Here is a 22464-nt window from a genome sequence, read left to right on the forward strand (position 1 = left end):
TATTCATGTTTCAGCTTTTTCTGCTATTTCAGCTATTATTTAGCAGTTTTATGCTAATTTTAGCTTCTCCTTTTTGCTAATTCCACATTTTCTTGCTCTCATTTCAACATTTTTTCCAGCCTAATTAAGCAAAAGTGTGCTATCTCCACTTCTATCTGGTAATTTAAGCTTCTTCCTGATTTTCAACTACTTTTCAGCTGTTTTTTTTTTATTTCAGCTTTTTTCTGGTAATTTACACTTCATTGTGCTCACCAGTTTTTATGCTAATTAAATATTTTTCAGCTAATTCCACATTTTTTGGGAGCTCATTTAAGCTCTTTCTGCATCCTTCTGGTAGTTTAGGCTCCTTTATGCATTTTCAGCTACTTTTCAGCACTTTTTACTAATTTTATCCTTTTTTGTGCAAATTTCCTAAACTGTATTGTATTTTCTGCTTATTTAAACCTAATTCAGCAAATATGTGTTCTTTCTGCTTTTTTAGGCTTGTTTTTCCATTCCAGATCCGTACAGTCCTGTTAAGTAAAAATCTATTCATTTCAGGCCATTCAAATCTCTTTTATCTTTAGCTAATTTACTTTGGTCTAATCCAATATATTTATGTTCAACCCAATCCCAAAATATTTCAGTCCAATCCAGTTTAATTCAATCTTATTTCAAATCATTTCAGTCCAACTGAATCAAATCTAATTAAATCCATTATCAGTCCATTTCAATTCTATTAAAGTTCTGTTCAATTCTGTATTTTCAAATCAAATCCAACCCGATTAATTTGAGTCAAATTTAATATAAACCAATTCACTCCAGTTCAGTTTTTACTGACTGAACTTTTCATTTAAGCAGCCTAAAATCACAGCATATTTTTCCAATGCATGACCTTGATGGGTTTTGTACCACGATTCAACGACTACAGTTCACTTACTGCTTCGAGCAACTAATAAATACTGACACGTTTTTTTCTTCTTCTTCTTCTTCCGGCTGCTCCCTTCTTCAGGGGGTCGCCACAGTGAACTAACTCGCATGAAAACTCGGCAATTGTTTTTACGCCAGATGCTCTTCTTGATGCAACCACAGACCACCGAGCTACCACAGCCCTCTGTGTGGAGCAGAGTGCTGCTGTCTAGGGCACCTAGGGGAGCAGATGGTGGGGGGTTAAGGGCATTGTTCAAGGGTGGGGCAAATGAGAGTGGAAACAGGTGTGGGTGTTTCACCTTTCCCACCCACATTTTGATGTTGTCGGTTCAGGGAGTTGAACCGGCAACCTTCACGGGCTCGCCGTTTCTAACCTCTGCGCCACCACTGCCCCAAATACTGACACAGTTGTTGCTCCTAAATTTTACAACTAAATATTTTATAATACTGCAAATAAAACTGCATTTGTTTTGAAATGAAACCTAGAGCTTAGAAACAGCCAATGGCTAAAAACCCTTAGGATTGATAAAAACATGTTTGTTTTTCTTTGTCCAGTTTTAGACTGCTGGACAGTCTAGTTGGGGCAGCAGTGGTTAGAGCAGTCGTCCTCCAATGCAAGAGTTGGGGGTTTGATTCCACCAGCAGTCACATGCCGAAGTGTCCCTTGGCAAGACACTGAATCCTCATTGCCTCTGATGTGTGTCCCATCAGTGTATGAATGTGATAAATCACTGATTAGTCTTTGTACAGATCTAGAGCGCTGTATGAATGGGAAAATGAGGGCACAGATTGTGTTGTAAAGAGCTTTGTGCATCTTAAGATAGAAAGGTGCCATATAAGTACAGTCCATTTATTTAGTTTTGACTGAACTGGATTCTTAAAACCACCAGCTTCCAATGAATAGATCACTTTAGGGATCTTGAGTGTGAGCTTTAGAAGTGTCAGTCCTGCTCTCTAGTTTCAGCTCCCAGTGACTGAGAGGAGATGAGCATCACTTAGGGATCCCCAGGGGAAGAAATTCCTGCTAGACTTACCAGTAAGTGTTTTTTTTTCCCCCTCACAAATGCGTTCTCTAACAATTCCCATTAGGAGAATTGGGACTTCTTCACAAAATGTATCTCCAGCCAAAGGGCAACGTTTTGTTAGACAAACCTCTGAAGGTATAATCCGTGGTGTTAAAAGCACAGTGGCTGACCTTAGTTTTAAACGATATGTATCTGCGTCATCGTGAGTATATTCTGATATTCAGATGCATCTTTTGTTCTGATGAGTCCGATTTCATCAGGCGGCTGCTGGTAGCCGGAGCTGTCGGGTTTGGGAATAAATCACACGAGAACAAATGAGCGACGAGTCTCGAATGTTTACATGCGGCCCCTATTCTTGTGCCTAAACCTGAGGGGCAGCTCGGGAGTGAAGTGTTTCCCCCTCTGCTCCTTCCCACAGGTTGTGTTACCGCCTTCATACATCACCCTGACACGGGTGAACCCGCTGAAACGGCACAGCTAGACCTGCTTCCAGGACGAGGACAAATTTGCCTTCACACTGAAATGCGCCGCACTCTGATTACCGTCATACTGCTCACCCACACCAGACCCACGTTACTTCCAACAGAAGCCCTGACCGTACGGATACATAGATGATTTCTCTTGTTTTTCTTGGGTATGTCCTACAGCGCTCGACAGGTGATCCTGATTGGTGGCAGGACCCGAGACTTGGACACTGATATTCGCTTGACCTTTCCCTGGGAGTCCCCTTCAACACGACTTCCCTTGCTCCTCCCGGGGGTAATGGAGGGTGGAAGAATGTGGAAGGAGGAAGTAAGTTTCCTCCAGGCAGATTGCTGGATGGAGAGGCTGAGAGACGGACAGATGACAATAGGAGGGAGGCGGGGGCCAGAGTGTCGCCTCGGGGAGACCCGCACCCTGCTACTCGTTGGCTCTGGCCGTGGCGCTAAGTGCACCCAGAAGAGACCTTCACAGCGGATTTGGCAAGGTGATCCCTTCACCCATCCATCTCCTGCCCCCCCTTTTTCCCTTCATCCCACTTCAAACCTCACCTCTCTTCCTCCCTTCGTTCACACCCAACTGGGAGGTGATGAGTTGACACAGAGGGTGAAGACAAGTCTGGGAGTGTTGTCTCCACCGTTCCACCTTTATTTCTGCTGTTCACATGTTTTTATTAGATGACAGACAACTAAAATTATTCTTTACCCACAATATTGTCATCACAGGGACTTCTGACATCTAAAAGTTTTCTTTCAGACCGTTGGTTGACATTTGGGGGCATGATGCTGCTCGGCATCAACCCAAACGTCTAACCACAGTCTTGTAGGATGTTGCAGCAGGAGCCTGATATGAAAAAAACATGGAATCAGATGAAAATTAGTTTTTATTGTCACACTATTGTGATCCTGTTTATATTTTTCTTATAGTTACCATACTTCTTTCATACATTTTTTTGGCATCGATCTTGTTCCATAATTTTTTGTGCTATTTTAACAAATCATATATCAAAACGTTCAGCTCGTGCAGGAGAAGGGGGCGTTGACATTTGGTTGTGGTGCAACTTTAGCTTTTTGAAATATTTAGCCTTTTCTGCCACTTTTTTTTTCTCATAGGAAGTGAATGACTCATTTTACTTCCTTCACATCTTTAGATCTGTTTACAACCTGTTACTGCTCCTTTCACATTTTGCTCTGGTTCAGCTTCTTTCACCTTCATTGTGCAAACAAAAAAAAAAACCCAGCTACTTTCAGCTGATTTCAGCTGTTTTGTGCTCCTTTCAGCTTTATTCTGCTAACTACAACTTTGATCTTCTTCTAATTTTTTTCTGCTAATTTCAACTTGTTATACTCTGTTCAGTTTACTTCTGCAAGTTGCAGCTATTTCAGCTACTATTTAGCCGATTTATGGTAATTTTAGCTTTTTCAGCTAATTCCACATTTTTTTGCACTCATTTAAACCCTTTTCAGCTTAATTCAGCAAAATTGTGCACTTGCTTCTAGTACTTGTAAGTTTCTTTCTGCTTATTTAGCTACTATTCAGCTGTTTTTTTGCAAATTTCTGCTTTTTTCCATATACATTTCCACTTTTGTGCTCATTTCTGCTTTTTTTTAGCCTAATTGGGCAAATGTGCTCTTGCTTATTGTAATTAAGCTTCTTTCCGCTTTTTTAGCTACTTTCAGCAGGTTTTTTTTGTTGCTAATTTCAGCTTTTTTAGCTAATTTCCTAATTTTTGTGCTCATTTTGGCTTATTTAAACCTAACCCAGCAAATATGTGTTCTTTCTGCTTTCTTCTGCTAATGTAGGCTTGATCTTTCATTTCAGCATGTTTTTAGCTAATTTCAGCTCTTTTTCTGCAAGTTCTTCAGCAATAAGCATTCACACTGCATTTTTGCAGGAAATGCAATTTCTCTAGTTTTACTTGTAAATTAACTGAACAGTCACTGACACTTTTTTTGATTAGCTAATCAGAAAATACTTTAGTAATAGCTCTCATGCTATTAAAGGCAAATGTTTTAAATGTTGGAGGTCATTGTTGAGGTCGGCCGGGTGTCTTCGGCTTGTATGGACTGACAAATTGTTTCATATCCCTGTAAACAGGCCCGGAGGCCTTCAGAGTAGTCTGACATTCAGACAGGCTGTCTCCACGCTGATGCTAAATGAGACGAGCGTCCTGCAGAGAGCCAGCATTGTTTCTCCTGCACAGGCATTATCAGGTTAAAGAACCTCTGTTTTATTCTAGAGACAGTCAGGTGATTTCTGTGAAGACTACAGTATGAGTCAATACCCCTGCAACAAAAAAAGGGATGCGATGATGAATGGAGTTAAAGTGGTTGTATTGAGTTGCGGCAGAATTCCTAAGCCTCAGCGACTGCCGTGGAAATCTGCAGTGTCTTCTTTCCTGATTTAAATCTCTTTATTTTTCTTTACTCTCATTGTTCGAGGTGTTGATGTGGAGCTGCCTTACCTGACAGATGAAGTTATTCTCCTTTTTTTTTTTAAGGGCCCAAAGATGTTCTTTGTTCTGCCATCGGTGGTGTAAATTTGAGGCAGGTGTGGCAGTGATGGATGGCCTCATGACAGGGCTTTGCGAATCCTTTAATCCGTTCATGAAGCTCAGTAGGGGGGCACTTGAAGCACGTTATTCTACGACGTTTCCCCATCTGGCCTCTAAAGGACAATGTGAGAAGTTTGAAAGGCTTTACAGGAGCTGAAGATTTTCTACGAGAACTTAAACAATCGGGGGGGTTATCAAACGGGACACAGGAGAGCTGATGCCTCCAGCAGTGACTGAGCGAGAGGCAGCGTTCTTTAACATCAATTTAAACTGTTTTATTTTAAAGAATGTACTCATTGACTCAAAGAACAGGTGGCGGGTTGCTGTTGTATGTATAGCAAGTTTGTAAGAAAATGTTTGCAGAGAAAGTAGGATTTGTATAGATGCAGACTGGAGGAGTCTCTGCTCACGACCTTGGATTGGACAGCGGCGTCTCAGTTACAGCCGAGTGTCTCTAATCCGTGAGTTTGTCCCACTCCGGTGACCCGTAGCACTCCACCATCAAACAGCAGCTTTTTATCTCTCTTCATGACCCTTAACACTGACAGAAAATAGCTTTTACTTGTTTTACAAAGGTTTTTAATGCTTTTGATTATATCCAAAGCCTCCTGGACAAAGTTATTTATTGTTTATTTTGTAGATGAATTTCAGCTCTGGTTAGTGAAGTAATTCAATACAAATGAAAGTTTTTTTTTAAATTTTACAACTCAGTGTCCACCATTTACAGTCATTTAAATTCTGCATCATCTAGTGACTATCCTATAACCTATGTAGATTGTAAAAAGGGTGGGTCTTAAAACTGAGCCTTGTGGTGCACCATTGTTGACCGTTAAATAACTGGAGGAAGTACCATTATGTTGAACACATTGCCTCCAGTCTGCGAGATAGTTAGAGAACCAACCAGTGGTGTGAACTGAAAAATCAATGTCTTAGAGCTTATGACACAAGATGTCGTGATCCATTATATAATTTTAGTATTATAATGTCACTGCTGATGATAAAGCCCCCCTCCAACAAACTCAACGGCCCATGGGCCAAACTTGATAATCACAGTTGTAGCAGGTTTTGTGGCTCCAGACGTGTCAAAGGTTGCAGACCTCTGGTCTAATCAAACCTAAAGAAAGCACCTAATATACAACTTAATGTATTTCACTTAAAAAAAAAAAGAAGAAGAAGCTGCTTATAATTTACTCAGTTCATATATTAGATATGGTTTTAGATTTTTTTAATGTTCATAAAATTGAATGTAGAAAATATATAAAAAAAAATTAAACTTTTTTGTGTTTAATAAAAGAAAATATTTGGTAAATACTGAGCCATAACTCTTCATTTCAGTAACACACGTTCCAGACTTTTATTTATTCGATTTTGTTCATTTGATTTTATTATGTAGATTTTAGATAGAATAATTTCCAGTTTTCCTTCGGTTTATGTAAAAGGTGCCAATTCACAACAACTAAAGTCGCCACAGGAAACAAAAAAATAACGGGTTACGGTAAATCAAGTCAGACTGAAATGCAGTTGCAGTCACTCAAATCCTTAAATTATTATCTTCTGTGTTCAAGGCTGATGGCGTTTTTTAATTTATGATGAAATAAGAACAGCTGATTAAAATCCAGTTTGTAGAAAAGTTTGATCTTAGGAACAAATGTGTTGAGTTCAGCTACTTTAGGAAAATATACACTTTAAACAAAAACAAAAAAAACCTCCTATTATTGTATTTAAATATACAAGTGAAGTACTTTCGTGTGACTTTCACATCTTTAGTACAATATCTTAGTGGACATTTTTTAAAATGTTCATTTTTTCCCCCTTGTTTTGTCATAATTTTAGTTAAAAAATGTTTGTAATTAGAAACATAAGCTCACAGTGTGTCTTAGTTATTTTCTTGCTGTTCAGGTCAAAGGGCAGCGGTTTAGTTGAACTGTGTTGTGTCAGCAGGTTAACTGTATTCCTTGTACCCAGTGACATGTCACACCTGCCAATCAGAAGCACATTAATCAGCAGGCGGTGTCGAGCGGCAGAGAAAGTGCTCGGCCTTCTCTCTCCATCCGTCACCCTGGCTGCAAAGCGTCACGAAGCATCAGACGTGGATTTGAAAAGAAAAAGACAGAACGGCCTTTAAAAATCGGCACATTATGATTAGAGCCGGACACTTCTCTGTCCGTTTTTTTTTTTTTTTTAACCTCCAAACTGTGTAAAGTGGAGAATTGGCTTCAGGTGATTTGAGTGAGATCTTATCTTCTGTTAACAGAGGCATGACACCATAATGGAGCAGCAGGGGTGCAATTACCTTTTAGTACTCCTTCTCCTCCCACTCCTCCTCCTCCCTTCTTCTTCTGCCTTCACCTCGGCCCTCGCTGACAAATTAAGATTAATGGTGGAGATAAGAGAGGAACCTGCCCTCCATCCAGCTTCAGTCGGGCTGACTGCGAGCACAAGAAGTTGTGAAAAACTGGCTTCAGCAATTTTTAATCAAATAAAAAAAAGAAGCTTAATTTGAAAAAATGTATGTCAAACACCATTAATAATATTATTAATATTAATAATAACAGTAGGTCGTCTGGACAGTTTCTTTTGTTGCTGAGATGTTTTGTCCTTCATCCAAAGGACTTCTTCAGTCTGAGGAGTCACCAAACCAAACTGAATCCCACAAACAGCTCACTCCCAGAGTGGATAAAAAAAAAAAAACAGTTTGCTGGTGATAAGATGGCCTCCGGGGCCCGCCCTCTCCTCCGTCAACTCCACTAAGGCAGCCATGCTAAGTGGTTCAAAACACCAAAGTTCATGCTCAATAATCCAGGTATAAATCCAACAATGTTCAGTCAGGTCACCTGGATGGTTTCTTTTGTTGCGTAGGTGTTTTGTCCTTCATCCTTCACATGAAGGACCAGCAAACTGCTTTTCTCTACTCTGGGAGTGAGCTGTTTGTGGGATTCAGTTTGGTTTGGTGGCTCCTCAGACTGAAGAAGTCCTTTGGATGAAGGATGAAATGTCTCAGCAACAAAAGAAACTGTCCAGATGACCTGACTGAACATTGTTGGATTTATACCTGAATTAATGAGCGTGAACTTTGGTGAATAATAATGATAATTTCTCTTGTCCTCCTGGAGTTTGGGAGGATCAGTAACTAATTCATGATAAAAACAAAAGTAAGTTTAAATAGCGCTGCAGGTTTTAATTCTAATAACATTTCAATTTTATTTTTAGTTTGAAATCTGGTAAATAATCCAGCAACCCTAAAACGTGGGGCTTAAAAAAAAAACCCCAACAACTTTATTTTAAAATCTGTTTGGGGGCATTATTATGATTTTAAATATTTAAATATTTAATAATTAAGTGGCAATTGTGGTTCTGTTGAGCCGTATGGTTGCTGGGACATAACTTTTAAAAGTTCATACATTTTAATCATTATATTTTATTATTATTTAAATTGTGGTAAGCTGGTGGAGCAGCATCAGGTCATCATTGGAATTTTATAGATATTGGGGAAAAATAATTAATGTCTGTCTTTAGATGAAATAACACACACACACACACTTATATATATATATATATATATATATATATATATATATATATATATATGTATGGTACTTATATTACAGCTGAAGCGTGTTGTGTACATACATTGATTTTACTGTAAATGAAATCTTTTGGCACTTTACCAGCAGCCTGTCACAAACCACCATTCAACTCCTTAGTTCATGAAAAACGACAAACTGCATTGCACTTCTTACAGATCACGTAGTTTGGCACAAGAATGTATTTTAGTGACTTCTAACGAGAGATTACCTGAAAACTTGACATATATTGATGGGCAGCTGAAGGATGGGGGGGTGGTGGTGCAGAGGATGGAGAAGGTGGGCCTATGATAAGAAGGTTGCCAGTTTGACTCCCCGTGCTGACAACATCAAAATCTGGGTGGAAAAGGTGAAACACCCACACCTGCTTCCACCCTCATTTGCCCCACCCTGGGCCCTTGACCCCCACCATCTGCTCCCAAACATGTCTCTTGAAAATGCGTCCTTAAGATTCGATACTACCAGTATAAATAAAGGTTAAATAACAAATAAATAAAAAGGATGATGCAACTCTCCAATCCAAGTTCAGGTCTGAGCTGGTTTGTAGTTTTTTTTTGTTTCTTTGTAACTTTCAAACAGTTCATTTGCTGGATGTTTTTATTTATTTAGGCCTCTGTTTCGTTGTTCTCCACTTAGCCACTTTCGTCCTGTTTTCATCACACTGTATCAGAGGCTTCATGGACTAAAGAGGAAAGAAAATATGAAAAAGAAGCTTCAGCTTAAAGAAAAACTCTTAAACCTCTTCAGAAAACCTGAATAATAGTTGCAAAGTTCACAAGACAGCCTGGCTCTTTAAAAGCAAAGTAATAAAACAAACAAAAAAAAAGGATAAAACGTGGTTTAAAACTTTTGCAAATGTTATAATTGTAAAAAAAAAAATTAAATTTAGTGGGTGCGGCTTATATTCGGGTGAGTCCGGAAATGACGGTATTCCAATGTTTAAGTGTTCTGTGTTTGAGTCTCAGCTGTTGTAGATATAAAGTAGAAGTCAGGGAATATCTGTATCATGAAGGTTCATTAAATGATAAAATGACTCATCTGCAGGCACACCAGCAAGAAGATTAAAGGTTGCACACCTGAACTGAAAGTCATTCCATAAAAAGTTTGAGCATCGCTGGATTGGCTCCAACTATTTTCATTCATCTGTGGATAAATATGTAATCCCACTTTGTTTCCATTTCTCTCGTTTTATGTTTCCTGTAAGTTTTAAAGCAATATACCCCTCACTTCCACAGGTACCTTTCAGATGTGTGAAACCAGCTCCCAGGGGTGAAACGGACCCCCTCCCTTCGATCACCTGAACTCCCCAGCAGTGGACTCTGCACGGCTGTGCAGCCCCTCTGCCCTGCAGCTGGAGGTGTCTGTTTCACAGTGATGCGGGACCTGGGAGGATACTGTTTCACAGGTACAAAAAGTGTCTGCTCTAATCCTATCGTGGAGAGTGAGTGGTCAGGGTTTATGGCTCCTGCCTAATCCCAGGTTTATCCATCCCGGGAGACCCAGAGCACGCAGAGAGGAAGAGATTAGTGCCCCTCTTTCAGATTTTATTCAATCAATGTTTGCACCGCAAACGTCAAGAGGGAGCCATCGCACGCCTCGGTGCACACGGAAAAGGACTGGTAATGGATGCAGTTAAACGTCCTCTCTTGAAGCTGCTATGAAGAACCCAGCGCTCTATGTAATTAGTTTTATTATTGCTTCTAGTTTTAATTGATTAGATAATGACCCAAACTTAAACTGAAACAAGATCAAGAGTCGTTGCAGAGGTCAGGTTTGGAAAATTAGAAATGTAAAAGGAGAATAAAAAATCAGTGCTTTGCTGATTTGTTGCGCAACGTATTTTTCGGACTATAAGGCGCACTGGATTATAAGGCGCGTTAAGCGAAACTAAAACATTTTGACAGATTTTTGAGTGCCGTGTACCACATAAAATCAGTTTGAGGTCAGTAAGTACAACCAGAATTAATACATAAGGCGCACCGGATTATAAGGCTCACTGTTGATTTTTGAGAAAATTAAAGGATTTTAAGTGCGCCTTATAGTCCAAAAAATACAGTACTTGTCTCATCAGCAGGATTATGTAAATATTCATCAATCTACATGGATATTTTTTAAGCGGAACCTGTAACGAGATGTGATCATAGCAGTCTGAAAACACAAATGTATGAATGAAAGCTTCTCCTGCACCTCAGAAACCACGGTGGATATTTTACTCCACCAACAGGCCAGAAATGTCTTTGATTCATTGTAGACAGCAGACATCCCCAGAAATTTAATCCATATTCGCGCTGGCGACAACAAAGCAAATCGCCGCATCCTTCTGCAGGTTCCTTGAAGTGTGAAACTTGAAGGACGAGTGGTTCTTTTGAAGGCAGGTAGAAGGCGTTGCGGGGCTGAGAGGTGCTGGAAAGGGCATGTCCTAACAGACTTTGGGCCCTGAGTGATGGGACACGGGAACAGGTAACGGGACACCTCGGTGCTCGCTCTAGTGTCAACACGGCCATGTGAATCACAGCTGTGAGCACGTCTGAAGATCCAGGAGACACAATAGAGGCTTATGTGAAGCTTTCACCGAATCAGCAGCACTGTATTTGTCAGAAGAACCTTTGAAATAGATTAAACTGATTTTGTAATAAACCATCAAAGCGCTTCCAAACGGGAACAAAGATCAAATATGTAACTAAAGCTTTAAGATATTGACTTAAACTCATCTTTTATGTTGAGCCTTAATGGTAAACTCATCCATGTGGCGCCTCAGCGTTAATTCTGTAAAAATCTGAATGAGATAAATTGACCCAAACGATGCCAAGAAAATGATCCAGGAGGTCAAAAGAGCCACCAAAGTCACTAACTGTGGGGAGAGTGTCACATTTTCCATTGATTATTGATTAATATTCATTCATCTGAGCTCAACAGGCTGCAAAACTGTGTCCTACAAGTAAACAGCCATGTCTTGTATTTACATCATGTCAACGTTAGGGGGCAGCAGAGTCATTGTTTGTGAACCACCTTCTTATGTATGTAATGTTTTATGTAATGTGCAAACTGTTCTGATTGAGAAACTTTTTTTTTTTTTCATAAGCATTGCAGCAATTTAAACCCCTGGATTAACATAATAATAATAACAATACAGCATGTTTGAAAAGTGTAATTTTATGAGTGAAAGCCAAAATGTACCAATTATAGTTTTACTCTGAAATTCAGTTAAAACTTTGGGATCATTGCTTACAATATGACAATATTAAAACATATTTTCTCTAAAATGTTAGTACGAGAAGCAACAAACTAATTTCTGCATTTTGTACAAAAACATGCTTTACTGTCAGGAGTTATAATCTATGTTTTTCCATAAGTGATTTATGCCTTTATTACAACAAACTAGATTATTGTAATAGCTTCTTTATGAGTATAAATTAGTCGTTGCTTGCAGTCAAATGTATTTTAACAGGAAAATATTAATGAACCAAGTCTTCTGAGTTTCAGGAAAGGTTTTGAATAGTTAATATCTTACCTGTTGCAGGTAGCTATTTGAACAACGTCCGTTTGGAAAAATAGAAGCTAAGGCGGACCAGGTGGATGAGCTAAAGGCTAATCTGAGCTGAGGCAAGCAAAAAGTGAACTGCTGCCATCATAAAACAATTCCAATTCAAAATATTTTATGTCGTTTACACAAATCCTATTATAGAAAACTGTGGTTGCCATTAATTTTGTATTACTTAGTATTCAGGTGGCTGTGTGTGATCACAAATAGTGCAGTGGTTAGCGGTAGCACTTTTATTAAAACATTGCAAATTCCCTGCAGGATAATCATAAAACTTCTGGGGAAATATCCATGTTATGCGTAATGAACCGCAGTGTTTTACAAAATAGCAATCCCTGCTCTGACTTGTCATTAGCTCCACCTGGTCAGAAATCAACCATTTCTCCAGTCTGATGTTCAGAGATTGACCTACAATAAGGTGTGACTTGTTCCTAACTTTACATGAGATCTCACTTCAAAAGATGTGAAATGTCTTTTTAAGATTTTATTGTATGATAATGGTCTGACGCCATCTTTTACATCATCATAATTCATCTGGAACACTGAGGTTGAACAATCAGATGCTGAAGAACTCAGAGGTTAGACCATGTCAGAATAAATAACTGGCGTTTGACTTAAAGAGATAATCTGGTGATTTTTGAAGTGATGTTCTGTAAGATAGTTATCAATAGTTAGTATATGATCAGATGTGACACAGTCATAGAGCAGAGTGTGAAACTAGGACAGGCGTTTTCTTCCAGGGTAGCTTAACAACTGCCTGTTTGGCTAGACTTTAGCTGTTTTCTCAACCAAACGTTCAGACACCAACATTTACACACAAACAGACTTGAAGCAACACGCATGCTGTTGGGTGGAGATAAACAACGACAGACTAAACAAACAGGGTCATTCAAAAAAATGTTAAAAAAATTTGAGATTTAGTATTTGTTGTGATGAATTTGCAACCTGCAGTGGCGATTTTAGCCTCTTTTTGGGGGTGCTCAAGCGCCCCTAAATTGAAATTCAGCACCACTTGGAAAAAAACCATCATTAGGATTTTGTAAGGTAACTCAGTTCTCAAAACTTAGATTCACCAAAATTGTGAATAAATATAGAATAAATGATGACACTTAAACGGGGGGGGGGGGGGGGGGGGGGGGGGGGGGTTAGGATGCGTGAGAGATGCAAAGCATGCTCTATTCACACAAGGGGAGCTGTTGGTCAGGCTACTTCTTGTGCCATTCTCTCTAAAATAGTTACTGAATCGTTTACTTATGTAGGTAAACTAGATGTTTAACAACCGGTTAAAATACACCAGAATGCAGGAAATGGCATCTACTTTACTCAAAATTTTCTGGGGGAGGACCCCCAGACCTCCCACCTGTGTGCCCCCCTCACATTACAAATGCTTCTGACGTCACTGGTCACTGCGCTGTTCAAGCCAAGAGCGATTATCAGCACTGGGGGCTGAAAGGGCACCCTTGGAGAACAGATTTTACAATCGCCCCTGCCCTGGCGACCTGACCAGTATGTCCTCCGCCTCTCGCACAGTCTGGATATGGGCACCAGTGACCCCTGTGACCCAGAAAGGAAGAAGTAGGTGAAGATAATGGATGGATGGTTTAGTATTTGCTACAGTTTCTTTTCTTCACACCTGGATGCCATTTCTAAAAAAAATATTTGTTTTATAAGCACAAATATACATGTAAAAACGAGCCCTCGTTCAGCTAGCCATTAGCCTAGCCTAAAAGAAGTATTCTGCCTTTTTTCCATACATTAGCTCCGTGACTGGTGTCACAGCTGATCCATGTGTTTTTAGATTTACACAGTGAACACATTTATGTTATATTTACTTCTTGTCATTTGGGAGTGCTGCTGTGAAAGTTTAGGACAAAATGTAAAAATGAAACTTCCTAACTGCTTATATCCAACACACATAATAAAGTTCACAAGTTTTAATTGTTGTTTCCGATTTCATTACAACCACCAAAAAATAAGGTACTAATAATAGTTGTTTAGTAGAACATCACTTCAAAAATCACCAGACTATCCCTTTAACCTTATATTGTTTTACCTATTACTTTACTTCCTTGTATACATGTTTTATTTTTCCCTGCTGACCTCACCCTGTGTCTGTTACTGATTTATGACATTATTTTATTGCAGTTTTATATCATTGTTGCTGTGCAGAACTTTGTTGCAACGTTTGTTTCTTTTGTAGGCGCCACATAAATAGAATCGACGTCACAAAAACGTCTTCCAAGAGAGTCAAAAAGAATTTCGTCAGAGTCTCTGAAATCTGACTCGGCTGTCTCTAATACATCATGATCTCCTTGGGAGCGTCTTCCGTCGGCCTCTCCTGCTCTCGTCTCTGGGTGTAGGCGGCGTGGTCGTACATGTAGATGATCAGAACGGCGCCCAGAGAGAACACCGTGTAAGGGATGACCAGGAAGTATCCAACCTGCATGACCGAAGACTTGTTTCTCAGATTTACCGGGAGATTGGAGCTGGTTTTAACCAACTCCTCCGGCATGCTGGTCACATTGAGGTTCAGCACAAATATGATGAGGACCACCACGGATAGGCACGCTGCAGAAGAAACAGCACAATTACAGTCCTGCTGCAACCCCCTCAAACAAACAGTGGAACAGATGATGTCATATTAGCGCCGCTTACCGCTGAGGGAGCTGCAGGTGTAAACTCCAACAGGCCCGAGGTAGGTCTGATAAGGATTACTGACGCTGTTGTAGAGGGAGACGAGGATGCTGATGGCAGAGAACAGCAAACACAAAGCCAGCAGGCCCACCGTCAACACATGCAGAGCCAGAGGAGCTGCTCCTGTTGCTTCCAACTTTGGAAACACTACACACACAGACACACAAACATGGCCGACGTTATGTTAACACAAGACAGCTTGCAGATACTGAGATCTGCGAGAGTTAGTAGGAGAGATCATATCTCTCCAATTTAGCTTCTCTCCATTGGCTCCCTATTAAATTTAGAATAGAATTCAAAATCTTACTTCTAACCTACAAAGCCCTCAACAACCTAGCTCCATCTTATATATGAGATCTTATTGTTCCACATTTTCCTAACAGAGCACTTCACTTTCAGACTGCAGGCTTACTTAAAGTTCCTAGAGTTCCCAAAAGCAGAATGGGAGGGAGACCTTTCAGTTATCAGACTCCGACATTGTCCAGTTTTAAGACTGGGCTCAAGACTTTCCTTCTTGATGAATCCTATAGTTAGGGTTGACTTGTTATGCAGCCATAGGCTTAGACTACTAGAGGACAAACTGACTACATTTCTTATAATGAACTGTTAAAATTGAATACTTTTCATTTGATATTATTTCTATCTCAACATGTGGTTCTCGACCTGCCATTGTGTATCTGTTCCTCTCAAACCCAGCCAGTTGAAGCAGCTTGTCCTGAGCCTGGTTCTGCTAGAGGTTTCTTCCTCACGAGGGAGTTTTTCCTTTCCACTGTCGCCTTCATGCTTGCTCAAGATGAGAGTCTGTGATGAAGTTAAATTCTAAGCAGTCTGCTCCTCAGATAAATAATGTTAAATTATTATTTTTATATATTACTATTTCTGTTGTGACTTGGCGCTATATAAATAAACTGAACTGAATGGAGTAAGAGGGAATTGTACACTTTTTTTTAATCTAATATCCTGAGCAGCTAAGAAAAACAAAAATCATATAGGCTCATAATTTGTCTTTATGATATGTTTGTGCCACTTTAGACTAATTTTAATAAAACTCTTAAAGTGCTCATTAGATGAACATCCACAATAGTCAACCCCTGTCAAAATGGCTGCCACAGCTAAGCAGCCGAAGCAAAACCAAAAATATCTCTGTCAATCCGTTTAACAGATACTGAGCTAAACTTTGGTGTGGCAGTAGCTGAGAGTCATCCTCAACGTGCACTGTGAGCACTAACTGAACGTGCCAGAGCTCTTTTTTTTTTTTTTTACTTTGCTATTAGTTAATAGGTTGCCAGTGTGTTAGCAAAATATCTCATGAACCCTGGATGTTTTTTAATGAAACCATGAAAATAATAACTTTTGGCGTCAGTTCAAATCAAGATGGCTGCCACAGCCAAGAAACCACACGACAATGACAATAACTCATTTACATTTTACAGAGTAGACTAAAAATTGGTGGGGTGGTTGTTGAGACCAATCCCCAACACAAACTTAGAGTACTGCACAATGTGCGATATTTTTGATACAACTGTGGCAACGATTGCTGATGTCAATCAACACTTGGTCTGTTAGCAAAAGATCTCATGAACAACTTGACAGATTTGAGTAAAACTTTATTAGATGTACATCTACAGATGACTTTTAGAGTGAACCCAGTTCAAAATGGCCACCACGGCTAATCAACCTTAGCAACTCAAAAAATGTCTATAATTTAGTTTTACAGATAATGAGCTCACTTTTGGTGGTAGTAGTTGGTTAACCCTAACTGTACCCCAACACATAAACCAGTGAAATACTGCAATACCGTGGAAGTACCAGTACCTAAATGTTTGCTTTAGTTTTGCCAAGTGGAAAGTTACCTTTAAAATTCTCTTGATTTCCAAAACTGGGACAGGACTCTCTCTTTAATGATCCATCGAACAGGTCCATTTCGATCTCTGCCGTCCCGTTGAACTGGTCGCTGTTGGACGCGGCACACTCCATGAACGTGTAAGCCCACTTTGTTGACATGGCGAATCCCAGCAAGCCCACAGAGATGGCAGTAACCAGAGCACTAAAGAGGAAATGTAAAGTCTTGATCAGGGATGGCATTGTGGCTGAATCCCAGTTATTCCCAGCGGCTCTTCTGTAAAACTCGGATGAAGTCTCTGAAGCAGATTTGTCTCCAGGGTGGAGGGAAATGTGGAGTGCTGGTTGTAAAACCTGCTGTTTATGACGGCGACCTTTGGTTCGGATGGAGGAAAGACAACCGGTTGTCATAGTAGGGACACTGGTTTCACCTAAACATGAGAACTTCATCATGGCAGGCATGAGATTGTGATGGATTATATTGACCGAACGTGCAGAGCAGTGGATTTAGATCGTCCTCGGTTCCACTTCAGGGCGCAAAATAAAAATATAGTTCATGATTTTCACCATTTTTCTGACGCACTTTGAGTAATTTGTGCTCCCAGTCATAGATTCAAAGTCCTGCTCTCGGGATTGCCGGGCTATAAAACAAATCAATGATTTACTTTTTTTTTTTTAAAGTACAGTAACAGGAAGAGGACTAATCACATGAATATGTCACTGAAGAGGCAGTAAATCCATGACTGGGTTGGCATGAATTTAAATAAAATATGAGGATGTGTTTGGAACATGATTACAGTGGTTCTGTCATAAAAAACAAAGAAAGCGACGGGAAAATTATATTTACATGTTATTTTGTGCTGTATTTCTCCTTTGTTGTACTAACTTTAATTCAAACAGATTCATGAAACAATGATTAGAAATATAAACCTTCAGGACTGCCTGATTCCTTTTAATGATAGATAAGATGAAGGAAAAGACTGGGTCTACTTTTATGTAATTCTAAACGCCCTAATCTCTATGAGTTTTTAATTATTTTATTGCACATGGGTGTAATAATCTGAGACTATTCTAAAATTTTAACAAAGGGCTCACATCTTTTTTCTATCAGTGGCAAAAATAAAACATATAAGTGCTATATAAATAAATTTAACATCAACATTGCGCTAATTCATTACACATGTCCTAAAAGCCTAGCTCCCCGCCCCCGCTGACTTTTTTTTGTTGCCAGTTTTATACTAAGACTTTTATACTTCATGAAATATCACCAAATGTCACTTTCACCATTTGTTGTGAATGACTCTCAGCAACCAGTACACCTAATTTTAACACTTAAACCAGTAAAATCAAGCAAATTATGTGCATTTTTGTGTTTTCCAAGTGAAGTTGGCTGTGGCTGCCATCTTAAATCACATTGATTAAGCTGTAGAGGTCTGTCAAATGTCATAAAAAGTTGCATTCAAATCTATTAACAGGTTTTTAAGATATTTTGCTAACAGACAAACTGAATGCATGCCAAAGGTCAAAGGTTAATGCAAAGCTTTCAAGTTAATATCAAGCACAATGACAAGCACTTCAAATATTTGTTAGGATTCAGTCTCGGCTACAATCACAACGAATCTTAGATCGATATCTGTCAAAGTGATCGACTTAAAGCGGCTTTTGCATTTTTTACTGTCAACTGGTTTTAGTGGCCAACGTAAATCGGTTTGGCTTCAAACAATAAACAGCTGTAGAAATATAAGCAATGATTACTTTCTGCAAGACTCATTAAAATCCGTCCTGGGATTAATGAGATATTTTGATAACAGGCACCCAGACGCTGCCAAAAAAAGTTGTATTAAAAAAAGGCATTTTTTCCCATGTAATACCAGTTGTGACCAGCAGGTGTCTCCCTGTTTTCACAGCACTAGCAGCTCCTCAGTGTTTGTCTCTTAGAGTAAAAACCTGAAACTCCACCTTCCCGGTGACAGGCGGCAACACCGAAGCCTCCCGTCGCCTCTTCCAAGACAACCTGCGCTCAGGACTCAACGTTCACGCCGTAAAGGTGAGTTCCGACTCGTTATTTCAGCACGTCGCCTTCAAAAGAGTTTGTTTTGTGAGCGGAGATGGTCTAAACAAGAAAAGGACAGCGAATCGTCCGAGCGGCACGTTTTCGCCGCGCTACCTGTCCGTTACGCACGAGCGGCACCAGCTGCAGCAGCGCGCGCGTGGTTTTCACACACCAAGCGACCGTTTCAGCTCACTGGGCACGTTTAGTTTAAATGACTTGTCTTTATTTTATTTATATATAATGTGGTGGCTGTGATTCTGATAACCTGCTGTGGCTTGAGTAGCGGTTTAAACAGGTTAATGGATCAAACATTTGGAGTCCCCCCCCCCCCACCACCAGCCCCCACCCCAACACCTTAATTTCCTGCGTGCTTTCCTCGTTTTTCCCTGAGTCTTCCTCTGTGGCTGCAGCTGAGCCAGTTTCAACATGTCGACATATTGTGACAGATCTGCCACGATTGTCAGGTTTTATTCTTCTGCTATGAGACTGTCTCCCTCTCATAGAAAATATTACTGTTGGCTGAGGTTTTTTATTTTTCTCATCATAGATGCATGGTAATAATCACCTTAAATATAAGGCAGCAACAGATCAGCATCCCTGTTGCAGATTTCTTAAAGCAGAAAGCTGGATGATGTGCAACAAGTCTGACATTTCTCTTACGGAGGAGATGGAATTTGAGCAAACGCTAGGGTTTTTGACAATTCAGTTCAGTTTATTTATTTAGCGCCAAGTCACAACAGAAGTCGTCTCAGGTCACTGAACAGAAACATTCGTACAGTGTGTATATAAAAAGTAAGTTATTAACATTATCTGAGGAGCAGACCGCTTCGCAGAACTCCCATCTTGAGCAAGTTTAAAGGACACAGTGGAAAGGAAAAACTCCCTCATGAGGAAGAAACATTTAGCAGAATCAGGCTCAGGACAAGCAGCATCTGCTTCGACCGGCATTTGAGAGGAACAGATACACAATGGCAGGTCAAGAATCACATCTTTACATTCATCCATCCATCCATTTTCTTCCGCTTATTCGGAGTCGGGTTGCGGGGGTAGCAGCTTAAGTAGGGAGCCCAGACTTCTCTCCAGCCACTTGGGACAACTCCTCCTGGGGAATCCCGAGGCGTTCCCAGGCCAGCCGAGAAACATAGTCCCTCCAGCGTGTTGGGTCTTCCACTGGGTCTCCTCCTGGTGGGACGTGTCAGATCTTAAAAATGCTCAAAGCAGAAGTGGCGGAAAACTCACACATTTTAGTGTTTTATTTAGGTAATTTTATTTCAAAACTGTATAATTTAGTCTTTTTCTGTCAGATGTGATGGCTCGTAGTTCACCTTTGTGGGAAATAATCTTCAGATTAAATACTTTTCTGTTGGCATATTTTGAGAATTACATGCCCTAACATTGAGCTGAACTAATTATTGTCATACTGAGACGCTGCTAAATGACTTTTATTAAATCTGTTAGTCAACCTGACACAACTAATTACTGCAGATTAAGTGAAGCTGCCTCCAGAACGAGCAAATCCGAAAAGAATGGAGTCTTGATAATTGGAATAGATTAACTTGTGTCACCTCTGAGAATTAAAAACGATTGATTTTTAGGGTTTTCTTTAAAACAAATATCAATCCTGCCATTTTTGGGAACTGCTTGGCCTCAGTAGTCAATAACGTTTGTGTGACTGTTACTAAAATATCTCATGGACCATTAGACGAATTTTAATGAAACTTACAGGAAGTCGTTGTGTACTCTTACAACGGGAGACTATTCAAGATGGTCACCACAGCCAACTGACGTTAGCAAACATAAAAATGTTCAGCTAAAATTTGGTGTGTTAGTAGCTACGAGTCAGTCACTACCCATACTGTGAAGTTATATTGATTGTGTAGGAACTTTGCGTAAAACCTTAGTTAACTGTTGATGTTAAACATTTTTGTCTGTTAGCAAAACATCGTGTGAACCGCTGGACAGATTTTAACGAGTCTCTCGGGAAATAATCACCGGATCTACAACTGTTTACACTTTGCAACCGATCCAATTCAACATGGACAACCGACCTTAGCAAACACATAAATGGCTGTAACTCAGCCAGTTTGACAAATATTAGGCTGCAGTTTATGGTGGTAGTAGCTGAGAGTTTTTCACAACACATACTAACTCGAAATAGCCCATGAGATTGAACAAAAAGGCTACAACTCAGAAATGTCAACATATCCTAAACCTAATAAAAAAAAAAATCTAATCTGGTTTAGGTTTGACGTCTAAATGTGATTTCTCTGTTTTTTTATTTTAACAGTTATATTTAGTTGGAGCACAGACTTGAGGAAGAATTCCAAAATCAAACGACAAAAGGAACAGAGTTGCAGTAAAATAACCCATCTGAATTTGTTCAAACTAATGAGACTTTGTAAGTTTGGACGATCTGCCATTTGACTGTTGGTGGATTTATTTGCCTCTGATCCTCCAACTAATAAGAGCTATAGGAGCTTCACTGGGTGGGCTAATACATCAAAGAAACAAGGATGGACCAGTATATTTGTTTGCAACTAGTTTAATCTTGTATTTAACAGGTTTCTAACTGCAGCAGCTATTTCCAGGCCACAGTTAATTACTGTTTAACACTTCCAAGATGCGCTTTCCCAGTCTCGTCAGCCTTTTTCTCGCTGCGAGCTGTGAAAGTGCTATATTGGAAAACTCGAAGAAGTGCTTGGCGTCTGAGCGTGGGTGCGAATTGAACAAACTGCATGTGGCGATTATTGAAATATATCGTGAGAAGGGGACGAACAAGTTGTGCAAACCTCGAAGAATGAATCGTCAGCCCTTTAGCTTATCCTACAGGTTTCCCACCTCCTCCGTCTGTCGGGAAACACTTTACCTCGGCTGTTGTGGTCAGACGACATGCTTCGCTCTCTAAGGCTGAACGCTCCGACTTTACATTCTGCTTGAGGGGATTTTTAAACAGTTCAAGAGAAAATTAATTTGTTTTATTCACAATAATTTGAAAACAAGCCTGGCCTGACCCAGATAGGCTTATGAATTAAGAATGGAAATTGTTTTTGTATGATCTACTTGATGCAATCTGCATTTGTATCCAATCTTCTGATTCTCTGGGTATCACTGGAAGCCCGACCAAAGCGCATTTAGTCTGCAGTATGTTGCAACCAGAGGCCTGTTTGTGCTTGCAGCTAATACTGCAGAAAGCAAACCCTTCTGTCTGTATTTGGATTTTGGCATTATGCTAAAATGATTTCAATAAAAGATAAAAGGCATTTTTTTGGTGTCTCTCTGAGTGGGGAGGGGAGATAAAAGCCTGACCCCAGCTTTAACTGGAAGTTACACGAGCTTCCACAGCTCCAAGGAATTGTGAGAGTGGGTGGACGGGTCATGTACGCATTCCACACTATCATGGAAATGTAGCCAAACAAGCCTTTTTGCTGTTTGCACCTCTTACACACATGCAAATTGTGTTTTCAGTAAGTGTTTGGTACAAATACCTCAAATTTCTCTGCTTTTGTGCTATTTGCTGTATGCAAACTTAACAAAAGCTGGTATGGAGAAACAAAGACATAGAGGTCTATTTTTATCGCTTTTGTTTGCTAGATGGAGGCTTTCTCTACCAGTAAGTTTTGAACATGGGGCGGCTGTGGCTGAGTGGTTAGAGCAGTCATCCTCCAATGCAAGAGTTGGGGGTTCGAATCCACCAGCAGTCACATGACGAAGTGTCCCTGGGCAAGACACTGAACCCCCCCATTGCCTCCGATGTGTGTCCCATGGGTGTATGAATGTTATAA

At 40.0% G+C, this 22464-nt stretch overlaps 2 protein-coding genes across 2 annotated transcripts in view; one reads left to right on the forward strand and one right to left on the reverse strand.

Annotated features, from left to right (window-relative positions):
- Nucleotides 1-13991: 13991 nt before the first annotated feature.
- Nucleotides 13992-16872, reverse strand: LOC119423728 (clarin-3). The gene is made up of 3 exons (XM_037691136.1): nt 16641-16872; nt 14749-14934; nt 13992-14661 (listed from the first exon to the last, which is right to left on the reverse strand). The coding sequence occupies exons 1-3, from the start codon at nt 16870-16872 to the stop codon at nt 14387-14389; spliced, it is 693 nt and encodes a 230-aa protein (XP_037547064.1). The 3' UTR covers nt 13992-14386.
- Nucleotides 16873-18600: 1728 nt separating this feature from the next.
- Nucleotides 18601-22464, forward strand: part of ptprea (protein tyrosine phosphatase receptor type Ea) — a 110104-nt gene continuing 106240 nt past the window's right edge. Inside the window, exon 1 of the mRNA XM_037690919.1 lies at nt 18601-18676. The gene's annotated coding sequence lies outside the window, so the exon portion shown is untranslated. The remainder of the gene's footprint in view (nt 18677-22464) is intronic.

This window comes from Nematolebias whitei, chromosome 17, assembly GCF_014905685.2.
Source record: "Nematolebias whitei isolate Nwh7 chromosome 17, NemWhi1, whole genome shotgun sequence".
Taxonomy (NCBI): domain Eukaryota; kingdom Metazoa; phylum Chordata; class Actinopteri; order Cyprinodontiformes; family Rivulidae; genus Nematolebias; species Nematolebias whitei.